The sequence below is a fragment of the Antechinus flavipes genome, chromosome 1 (genome assembly GCF_016432865.1).
Source record: "Antechinus flavipes isolate AdamAnt ecotype Samford, QLD, Australia chromosome 1, AdamAnt_v2, whole genome shotgun sequence".
Taxonomy (NCBI): Eukaryota; Metazoa; Chordata; class Mammalia; order Dasyuromorphia; family Dasyuridae; genus Antechinus; species Antechinus flavipes.
In genome coordinates, this window is record NC_067398.1 from 55,667,430 (window position 1) to 55,679,234 (window position 11,805).

The 11,805-nt window shown below is 42.8% G+C and overlaps 1 protein-coding gene across 1 annotated transcript in view; it reads left to right on the plus strand.

The window, feature by feature from the left end:
• Positions 1 to 6,662, plus strand: part of CHST13 (carbohydrate sulfotransferase 13) — a 56,921-nt gene extending 50,259 nt beyond the window's left edge. Inside the window, exon 3 of the mRNA XM_051983055.1 lies at positions 5,257 to 6,662. Coding sequence (XP_051839015.1) covers positions 5,257 to 6,105 — 849 coding nt within the window. The 3' untranslated portion in view covers positions 6,106 to 6,662. The remainder of the gene's footprint in view (positions 1 to 5,256) is intronic.
• Positions 6,663 to 11,805: the final 5,143 nt, after the last annotated feature.

Genomic DNA, 11,805 nt, shown 5'->3' on the forward strand with positions numbered 1-11,805 from the left:
ATGAGGAAGAGGAGGACACTGGCAGGTTCACTCTTCTCCATCCATTGAGGATGTTCCAGGAATCCGGCAGAACAGTAGTTTCAGGTCCTCTATGGGGTCACAGGAATAGCCAGGAATGTCTGGGGGACAAGAGGTAACAGGAGCAGCACTTTTAATGTAACTAAATTTGAATTTCACCCTGAGTCCACCTGGGAAGGCCTTTGAGTTTAACTGAAGTTGGAGGAGTCGGAATGCCCCTATCTGGTCCTTTCCAATTTATTCCCAGGAGATCAGTACCTTGGGCCTTCCAAGACTTCAAGTACACCCTGCCCCCGGATTTACTGGGGTGACAGTCTAGATATGGGCACCTGAGGGTTCAGGGAGATGTTATATCATTTGCATATTCAGAAAGTGCACTCCACCAAGCTTTGTGGCAAACTGAGGGATTAGATGCTGCTCTGAATCTGAATTGTGAATAATGTCACCGTCTGAGTGCTGTCAGGGAGAGGGGTAGCAGGGCTGAGAACAAGCGGGCTCAGTCAGGGGATTTAACAGGAGAGCCTGATACCCGGTAAGCCTCCCTCTAGCAAGCCACTGATGACTTTGGCTTCCAGGATGCTCCGAGCTTGGTGGGGAGTTAGGACCTCTTAGGGTGAGTTTGGAGGCTTCCTTAATTAGAAGGGCTGTGGCAGCCACTGCTCTAAGGCAGGAGGCCACCAGGATGGCACTGAGTCAAGTTTTTTGGAGAAGTAAACAACAGGCCTGGGATCAGGTCCCAGGGACTGAGTCAAGACCCCTAGGGCCCGGTCCCATCGTTGATCAACATACAGAGTAAAAGGCTTTTCTAAATTAGGGCTAATGCTGCTGCAGAGGCCAGTTTAGCTTTAGGATCTTAAAAGCCTTGGCCTGACCAGGGCCCCAGTCAAGGGGAAATGTGTCAGGGCCTTGAATAGAACCATATTATTTGGCAATAATCCCAAAATTGGGAATCCAGATCCTACAAAATCCCACCGTGCTCAGGAAAGTATGCAGTGTCTCGTTGAGGCAGGTTCAAGGAGTGACAAAGTCTCCTGCTTCCTCTCTGCCGTGAGTGAAGGGAAGATGGGGGTTAATTCATGTCCCATAACAGACTGACAGGCAACATGGGCCCTAGACAAAGAAACTTTATAGTCCGGGAGCCCAGAAAGTTAAGGGTTTTTAGCAGCCAGAGAAACCTCCTGAGTTAGGCTACAGATCAGGAAGTCATCAACAAACTGGAGGAGGCGACTTTAAGCAGCTCCAGTCTCCTAAGTCTTCAGCCAGTGTCTGTCCAAATAAGTGGGGACTGTCTCGGAAGCCCCTGCGATAGAACAGTCCTGTTAACTGGTGGGGATTAGGTTGCCCCTCATCTGCCCCCTAAAAGGCAAAAAGAAATTGTCTTTATGCAATGACATACAAAAGAAAATCTAAAGTAGAAAAGCACTGTGTGTCCCCTGGGATCTGATTCAGGATGGTGAAGGGATTAAGCACAATGGGATGAATAGGAATAACTGCCTCATTAACAGCTCCGAGATTCCCGTACCATAACTCCCCATTTGGTTTCCTAATGAGGAAAGGAATATTACAGGGAAACTGGCAAGGAACCAAAATCTTGTGCTTAAGAAATTTTTCAGTTAGGGTTATAACCCCTCTCTGACCTCTGGCTTCATTGGGTACCAGTGCCTGTGTGGTATGAGTAATCCACCCAGGGATTCCTGGGGCCCAGGCAGAAGAATCTACTCAGATTTCAGAGGGAATGTGGGAGGGCTTTGAGAGAAGTACAGAAAGTGCACCCAGAGGTCTGAGAAGGGAAAATTGGGTCCCTAATTTCACCATCAAGTCATCTCCCAACAAGGAGATAGGACAGGAGGGGATGATAAGAAAGGAGTGTTTGAATAATGGGTCATCAAATTGACAAGGCAGAAGGAAGGTCTCAAAACAGTTCCTAAGTTTTCCTTCAATTCCCATCACCCTATGAGGGGAGGGGCAGGTGGGGCCAGACTATGGGGCAGGACGAGGTCCCCTTGACAAAGGGAAATTCAGTGGACTTACCTGTCACATCCAAAGTTACCCTGGGTTCACCATCATGATGGAGTAAGGAGGAGCCTAGCCAAACCCTGGGCACTGTCATTCCTGGTCCTGAAGAGACCAGAGGACAGGGCATTGGGAAGAGGCAGCTCGAGCCCTCTGAGGGCACTCTCCCCTCCTGTTTGTACCTAGGGCACAGGATCCTGGGATCAGCTCCCAGGGACTGAGTCAAGACCCCTAGGACCTGGTTCGATGATTCATCAACATACAGATTAAAAGGTTTTTCTAAAATAGGCAGGGCTGAATGAGGGCCTGGCTGTGGCATCTGAAGTACAAATCCCCATGGTTCCCAGATTTGGCAGCAGCTAAAATTTGAGCCTCTTCTCTGTTCCTTGCCTTAACCCTGTGGTCCTGATCCTCTGCTGCAGCTTGGTCCCTATTGTTAAAAACTCTAAAAGCTGTTTCCGACATCTCTGTCTGGGGAGTTTGTGGACCCGCAGCTAACTTCTGCAGCTTCCTCCAAATGTCTGGGGCAGGCTGGCTAACAAAATGCATGCTGAGGATTCTGGAGAAATGGGGTCCAGGATAGTGAATTTCTTTAGAGCATCTATAAGGCATCCCTGAAAGAAGGCAGGATTTTCCTCAGCATCTTGGGTAACTTCCTTAAGTTTTTCATAATTAACCTGCTTCTTTGAGGCAGATTAGAAAATGATCCCTTCTCTATCTCTGCTTCCCTCCTGGTAATCCCACCCCAGGTATGCTACTGGGACAACAATAGCCCCAGGGGGGTGTCTACCAGAGCAGGAGGAGGAGTGGACTCAGCCATATCATCCCAAACTTCTGTTTGAAATCCCAGATTCTCTTTTTCCCCTCTATGGTGCTGCTAGAGGAGATAATGATATTAACATCTCCCTAGGTAAGATCAAATTGGAGGGAGATGGTTTTAAAGCCTCATTTAGTGAGATCCTCAGAGTAATGGCCAAGTTTTTCCTTAATCTGGGAAAGGTCTGACATTGAAAAAGGCACATGTACCCTGAGTGTTCCACGCCAAGAGTTTGCTACTTCTCTCAATGGGCAGAATGTTGGAGGGGTGGATGAATCAGGATCCTGAGAGAGACAAAAAGGAGTCCTTCTCCTTGCAGGGAAGGGACTGAGGAGAGGGGGCTGGGAGGTTTCAGAATGCAGCTGAAGAAGTGACGGTCCAGGATCACGGAAAGGGGACTGAGTTGAAAAACCATTGCTGGACCTAAGGTCTGGATCTTGATAAAAGCGTGGTCCTAGAAGGGATTCTTGCACCTCTTGATAAGGACTGCATAAGAGGACAAACAAGGGATCCTGTGTCTCTGGAGGAATGGAAAGGAGTGAGTCATCCAGGAGGTCATTGTCTACTTTCAATTCCCCTCCAATAAATTTTACTAGCAACATCCTGCTGCAGTGCTGTCTTAATTTAGGATATAGGGACAAGGCCATAAGGGCTTGGATTTATGGAACCTCAGTCCACTTCCCTTGTCTGTGGCAAAATAAATGAAGCTGCAGGATAATGTTATAGTTAATGAATCCATTAATGGGCCATTTTCCTTCATCCTCTAAGGTATATTGAGGCCAGACAGTATTGAAAAAGAAAAGTTTCTTAACTTTTAGACTTTTTAAGCCAGATGTGTGTCTATTTTTTAAGACACAGCCTAAAGAAGAATACTTAGGGATAGGGATAGAGGTGGACTATCCCATTTTTGCCATGAGCCTTAGAATTCCTAGTCTTATAGCTCCTCACCTCTTCTGGAGTCCCAGGAAGCATGAAAAGGTAGCAGATATTCTCTAATATCTGTGCCGAGGATTTAAGAAATTCCAAGTACAGTGTCCCCAGTCAAGGAAAGTTTGCTGAGTGTGGAGCTTCTGACACTCCAACAAGCCTTCCTAGGTGCTTGGTGTCCCAGCTATAGGACAGGAGTGAAAAGAGGTTTACCTTAACAAGGAGGACATGAAACTCTGGGTCCCTCAATGGGCCACCAATGTTGAGGCATGACAACCCCAACAATGTTAGGGTCCCCAGGTTGGTGTCACAGATATAGTAAAAGAATTCACAAATTCAGTTTGTCTCCAAGTTAGAGGACAAAGATTTATTATGCTGCTAACACAGGTTAAGTTCCAAAAGCATTGAGCAAAGAACTAGGAGCAAAAAGATAGATTTTGGAGCAAAGAACTAGGAGCAAGAACATAGATTTATAGGAAAAAGTTAGAGAGTGTTTCTTGTCACTGATAAGCTAATTTTATAGCTTAGAGGTAGAATGGAGGAGTGGTTTTAGAGATGGAGTTAAGGAGTGGTCTAGTATGCACCTCATTACTGTCTCAGAAATGGCACAGAATTGGAATGCAAGACTTGAATTCCAGCCCAAAATCATTTACTAACTTATTAGAAATAGGGGTCAGACCCAATTCCACCAAGAAACAAAATGGCACAGTATTCAAAGCACAGAATTGGAAGACAAGATTTGAATTCCAGCCCCAAATCATTTACTGACTAAATGTGTTACTACAACTAGGGATCGGACCCAACTCCACCAAGAAACAATAGGGCATCTTGGTTAAAGCTCAGAAGCACCAAATGAGCAGCCCCTGGCAAGTCTGGGAGTATCATAAAGATAATGGGTGGCACAAGGTGGGAGGAAACCAGATTTCATTGTTGCATTTTGTTTTTCCAAGAACAAACTTTGATTCCCACCCTTCATCCTCTCCCCCTTGGTATACTTAATCCCACTGGGTTAGATTAGGCCTGGAAATAGGTGTTGGACCCAATTCCACCAAGACACATGGTGTAGTGGTTAAAGCACAGAATTGGAAGGCAAGACTTGAATTCCAGACCCGAATCATTTACTAAATGTGTTACCTTGGGCAAGCATCATTTTTGGGGAGGCTCTGAGTCTGTTTCTCCATCTATAAAATAAAGGGATTGGACTAAATCAATGAAAAAAAAATTGGCTTTATTCTGTTTTAGGCACTATGCTTAGCACTAGAGATATAAAAACAAAAATTAAACAGTCTTTAACTTCAAGGAGTTTCCTATCAGAAGGGTTGAGCACATCCAAAACTCCAGAGTTTCCATTCTATCAGAAGGATTGATGATGACATTGAAAATTCCTTTTGTCTTAAAGATGAAGTCTCAGAAAATGGGAGTAATATCCATTCTGGACTTGCGCTGTGGCCACTTTTAACCGTTTCTCTTCCTTTTCATAGCTCCAGCACTCCCCCCTCCACTTGGTCCACCAGAGACGGAGGGAGCTTCTGAGTCAAGTGTGCAACCGCTATACCCGTAAGCGGCGCCTGCTGAGCCCCGAGGATTTGCGCCACCTGGTAGTGGATGACGAACACGGCTTGCTGTATTGCTATGTGCCCAAGGTAGCCTGTACCAACTGGAAGCGAGTAATGATGGTGCTCACAGGAGGTGGCAAGTACAGAGACCCACTGGAGATCCCAGCCCACGAGGCCCACGTGCCAACCAACCTGAAGACACTGGCGGAGTACAGCCCAGCCGAGATCAACAGGCGGCTGCGGACCTACCTCAAGTTCCTATTTGTTCGCGAACCCTTCGAACGGCTCGTCTCGGCTTACCGCAACAAGTTCACCCGTAACTATAACACAGCCTTCCACAGGCGGTACGGCACCAAAATCATTCGGCGCCATCGGCAGCATCCCAGTCCCGAAGCCCTGGCCCGGGGGGACGACGTCCGCTTCGAGGAATTTGTCTATTACCTGATAGACCCCCGCACACGGAAGGAAGAACCTTTCAATGAACACTGGGAGCGGGCCCACTCCCTCTGCCACCCCTGCCTCGTCCACTATGATGTTGTGGGCAAGTATGAAACTCTGGAAGAGGACGCAGCCTATGTGCTGAGCCTCACAGGGGCCGACCAAGCTGGCGTGCACTTCCCATCCTCCTCCAAGGTCACGCGCACCACGGGCAGTGAGACAGCCCACTTCTTCGAGGGGATCAGGCCCTTCTACCAAAGAAGACTCTTTAATTTATACAAGATGGACTACCTCCTGTTTAACTACTCCATCCCTTCCTATCTACAGCTCCAATAACAGCCAAGGAGGTCTCAGGGGCTTGGGGGGAGGTCTCGTTTTTGCCTTTCAGTCCTCACCTAAGACTGCTGGGAACAATTGGTTCCACCATGTTCCCCCTCTCACCTGCTGCTCTTTTCCACTCTTTTCCATGCCCATGCCATGGACTGTGTCCCCACTGACTAAGGGAGACCAAGACAGTTCCTACTGAATGATGGGAGGGAGATCATCACTGGGCCATATCTTTCCTGCATCCTTTTTCCCAGATTGAACATTAGGGATTAAGTAGGCCCATTTCTTCTGTAGCCAATCAGTGACTTTGCTGCAGACTCTAATCATGGAGCCCTCGTTATGGCTACAGAGGGGTTGCTTGGAAGGTGCTCCCAGTCCATCTTCACTCTGACTCCCTGCCATTACCACCTCTGCTAGTAAATGCTCTTCTGGCCTTCTTTCTGTGGTTGGGTTGTAGGTGATGAAACTGAAGAGTGAAATACTGGGGAAGGTTTCTTTTTTTATAAGATATCTTAAGGTGCTGGAGTAACTTTTTTAAACAAAAGTAAATTTATTTCTTTACCATTTGTCTTGTTGGCATTTCTTCAGTCAGTCAATAAGCATTTATTAAGCACTTACTATGTCCCAGACATTGTGCTTAGTATTGGGGTAAATAAAGTAAAAACACAGTTCCTCCCCTACCACATGGTAATGGGAAGAAACATGCAAACAATAATATATATATACAGGATGTGTGTGTTTGTGTGCATATCACACACACATGTATATATAATTTAAATATAACACATGTATATATCATATGTACATGTGTATGAATTTAATGGATGCCACATTAGCATTATGATGTAATAGAATATATTATATATAATAATATAGATTTAATCTCAGAGGAAAGACACTGGAGAGGAACAAGGAGGAGGGGATAGGTCTAGGAAAGGCTCATGCAGAAGATGGATGGAAGGAGAAACAGCATTCCAAGTATGGGAAAGAGCCAGTTCAAAGGCTTGGGGGCTGGAGAGTTGGACTATCTATTCAAAGAACAACAAATAGACTACTTTATCTGGATAATAGAATATGTGGAAAGATGTGAGGAAGGCTGGAAAGGTCAGAGACAAGTTATGAAAGACTTAAGTATCAAACAAAGCACTTTCTTTTTACATCCTGGGGGTTTCTGGGGTCCCTGGAGTTTATGGAATAAGATTGGCAGGTGAAGGGGAAGGTGACACAGTCAGTCTAGTGATTTAATAATGGATGATTAAAATAACTGGACTAAAAAAAAAACAACAGGGAAAGAATACTTCATTTGATAGTTCAGTGAGACGAATGGAATAATACTTTGTTAAAGGATTGTGAATGAACTTGAGGATTTCATTATAATCAATTTGACAGGTGAGTGGAGGATAAAACTTCTTATCATCATGTCTATCTCTGTGACCATCCCTAAACAGCAAGGTAAAAAGGATAGGGAGGAGAATGGAGGTCTAAAGGGTGAAGCATAAGGTTTTGCCTACCATTGAGATATGGATCCAGGTTTAAATCTCAAATTTGTTATTAGCTCTGTATGATCTTAAGCAAGTCCTTTCACTTTTATATGCTTCAATTTCCTCATCTGTAAAGTGAAATTAGACTAAATCGGAGGTGTCAAACTCATTGCACCCTGGCCTCAAATGCCTACAGAAACACACCTACATATATATACCAGATTAAAATTTGAGAAATGTTTAACAAATTGAGTAAAACTGTAATATTATGTTACTTTGTGGTTTTCTAGGTCAATATAACGTGCCTCCACCCATCCCCACCAAGGATCCCTTTCTGAATCTGATGCCACCAGATTATATGACCACTGAAGTCCCTTCTAGAGCTAAGTCTCTGATCCTGTGAGTGGTCAAAAAGGAGGCAGTTTCTCTTTCCTCCTTTCCACTATTCCATTGACTTGACCCAGAACTAGTCAGTTGTCCTTTCTGCACCTCAATTTCCTTGTCTATGACATGGTGATAATCCCAGCAGTATTTAGCTTAAAGGGTGATGAGAAGGATCCAATGGGATGAAAAATGTGAAAGGACCTTGGAAAATTTTTTTAAATACAGCACATATGTAATGGATTATTTTCATATGTAATGTTTCCAGACTTGTGGCAATAACTGGGGGACTTGCAGTGATACAAATAGAGGAAACCATTCAGTCCTAGTCGGACCCATCAAGATCCAGCTGGCAAAATGCCCTTCTTAGTGAAAGGGCAAGGTCTTACATTTGAGTTCATCCATAAATAATAGTAGTTTGCATTTATTTAATGCTTTTTAAGTCTTTTTTCAATGAGTTACTACATCTTTGACTTTAATTTATCTTGTAAATGCTCTGGGGTACATATAGCATACAGTAGCATTCCTATAGGATCCTTGGCAGGTCTGTCAAATGATTTGTCCAGGGTCACAGCTGCCAGAGAGGTATCCTCCCTCATTCAAATCCAATTCACTTGCATATCATGGCATCACTTCCCTGATGTCATGGTGACCTTCAAGAACAAAGGACAAACAGCAACAGAAGAGCTGAATGTATTTCTTTTTTTCTCCTTCTGGGATCCTTCAGTAAATATAATGAAATGCAGATGTGCTACCTAGATGCCCCCAGATACACAAATAGTTAATGAGTAATCAGAATTCCTGTTCTGTTCTTCTGGGGGAGAGTTAAGGTTCAGCTGACCTTCAGTTGACCATTGAATCTATTTTCTATGGGACTAAGACATTGCCCTGGGGCAAGTACCTTGAGACCCTTTCCTCAAATATAGGTCTGTGACTGATATTTGCATATATGTATGTCTTTATGAAAGAAATCTTTATCACTTGTTTAATCACGACTTCATCTAACTATAAAGCTGAAAGGTAATTTCCTTATTCTTCTTATTTATGATTTACTTTTTATATATCATAAATGCATCTGGAGCTTATCTTGCTGTCTGGTATGAAATGTTTGTCTAAATCTATTTTCTGCCAGATTACTTTCCAGTTTTCTTATTCCCCCTCTCCTCCAAATAGTGAGACTTTCTTCTAAGTCTAGGGTCTTTGCATTTATCAAAGACTATTTTACTTAGATTGTTTCCATGTGCTGCAATCCCCTGATTGAACTCTTTTCAACCAGCACCAAATTGTTTTAGTGATTATTCCTTTATAGTTCAGTTTGACATTTTATACTATTAGGTAGAAAGAGACAGAGAAAGAGAGAACACAAGTATTGGAAAGAAGACTAGATAATTTTAAAAAAGAGAGAGAGAAAGAATACTTTATTTTATAGTTCAGTGAGAAGAATGGAATAATACTTTGTTAAAGGACTGTGAATGGACTTGAGGATCTCATTATAAGCATTCTTACTCATGATGAGGGCAGGGTATTGTTATAGGGATAAACTATTTTTAATGCACTTTGTGAACCTTAAAGCACTAGAGAAAAAGAGAGAGAGAGAGAGAGAGAGAGAGAGAGAGAGAGAGAGAGAGAGAGAGAGAGAGAGAGAGAGAGAGAGATGTGTATATAGTACTAGTTGTTATGAATACTGTTACTCGCCACTAATTTCTAGTCCCTCCATTCCTGTTCTTTTGATCTATAACCCATATTCTGGCTTCATTTTTCCTCTCTTATCAGTCTTGATCCTGCAATGGACCAATTGAGTTACATGCTCACAAATTTCCTCTTCTGAATCCCCTATCTCTTATTCTACTGCCATTTGGAATCTATCTCCATACTGGTTCACCCCCATCACCTACCTTTCCTGTTCTTCTCTCTTATCTTGAGAGAAAAATAATCACATCAACAACTCCCCATCTCCATCAGTGTTTAATGATGGCAGATTAACCTTCTGCCTCTGCCTGGCCAAAAGTTATCAAACTCAGCTAACTGCAGAGGAAATGTTTTTCTGTAGTAAGATGCTACAATATATCCAAACTCTGTTCAACTTATTTTCTAATAATTTCATTATTTAAAACTCAGCTTAAAAATATACTCTGAACAAATTAATGAATAATTATTCTAAAATAATTTTGCATTAAAAATGAAATGAAACTTTCTTTGGAAATTCTGAAGCATAATTTAAAGGAGGTGAACCACATAGAACAGGAAGGGCTATCATGGGGAAAGAGGGATTAAAATAGTTGTTCTTGGTTATATAGCTACAGAGTAAAGAAAATTGGCACTAGAGTCAAGATCCAGAGTTTGAATTCTATCTCTGATTCTTATGCTCTGCATGAACTTAGTCAAATCACTTAGTATTGGTGGACCTCAGTTTCCTCATTTGTAGTTGATCTCAGAGATCCCTTCCATATTCAGATCACTGAAATTAGCACTAATCTATCCGATCCTAGACAAGACTTAGTCCTTCTTGTCCTCAATTTCCTCATCTGTTAAATGAGAGATTTTCGCTAAAAGGCCTTTGAGGTCTCTTCTCACTAACTATGCTCCTGTGGAAGATGACTAAATTCCTGATACCAGTTTTCCATCTTTCCCTTCTAATTATTGTCAAGTTGGGGGTTCTGACTAATGATCAGGGTTCATTGATTCAATATTCAACTGCACTTAGAGGTGGTATGCCAATGGATGGAGAGTCTACTTCCAAAGCTATAAGGAGGTTATTTTCCATTCATTGTAAGGATTAACTTTTTAACAATTAGGACTGTACAAAAGGAATGGCTTGTCATGGTAGTGAGCTCCCTATCACAAAAGGTAAGAAAAACACTGAATCCAAGGTTCTGCTGGAAGCCTGGACTACTGCCCTCAGCCAATCCTACCATCTCATGACTTTAGTTAGGACTGCTCCAGAATATTGAGACATACAGGTCTCCTGATAAAGCCAAGAACCCCAAATTAGGGCAGGGTTCCAGGCCATTTACATCTAAGGCAGATGGCAGGCTGGTAAATCATGGTGGATAAGCAGAGAGGGGATTCACTCCTTGCCATCAGGATCAAGCAAGAAGCAGGTTGGTCATCTGTTGCCAATCAGGCAGTATGGAGATCCACTCCTATGTTTATTTTCCTAGGGAATGTCAGAGAAAATCAATGGATTTTGCAATTAGCTATAGCTGGGGCCAGAGTCCAAAGTTAAGGTCCCCATATTGATGGGTCAGATTTAGTTTTCAAGGATATAACTGAGTCAAAAGTCAGTCACTTGACCTCTCTTTCAGCACTGGGCACTTTATCTGTAAAATGGGGGTAAAAGTAGCATCTACTCTCAAATGAGTGTTGTAAGGATCAGATGCAATAACAAGTTAAATACTTTGCATACCATAAAATGCTACATAAATGTTAGCTGCTATTATTCTCAAAAGCTGGATTCAAATCTAGGTCCTCTGATTCTAGAGCTAGAACTCATTCCACTTGGTCATGTTACCTGCCCTCTTTTTCAACTTTTAAAATCTTCCTGGTTCCATCCTTGGGTTTTCTAAACTCAAGCAGGAATCCTGCCCTAACTCCAGACCCTGAAAGAAAAGATTATTAGCTGTGTATGTACAAATGGCACACCTGTTCCACCCATCACCACCATGGACAAATCTGTTTTACAGTCTTATGATTAATTAGAATAAATGATTAAAACCAGATGATTTTTAGAGATCATATAATTCAATCCCACTTCACAATGAGAAACAGACTTTAAAGGGAAATCTCTCACTGAAGATCACACAGCAAAGCCAAAATATGCTTTTTAATACACTACTCGAGGGCAATT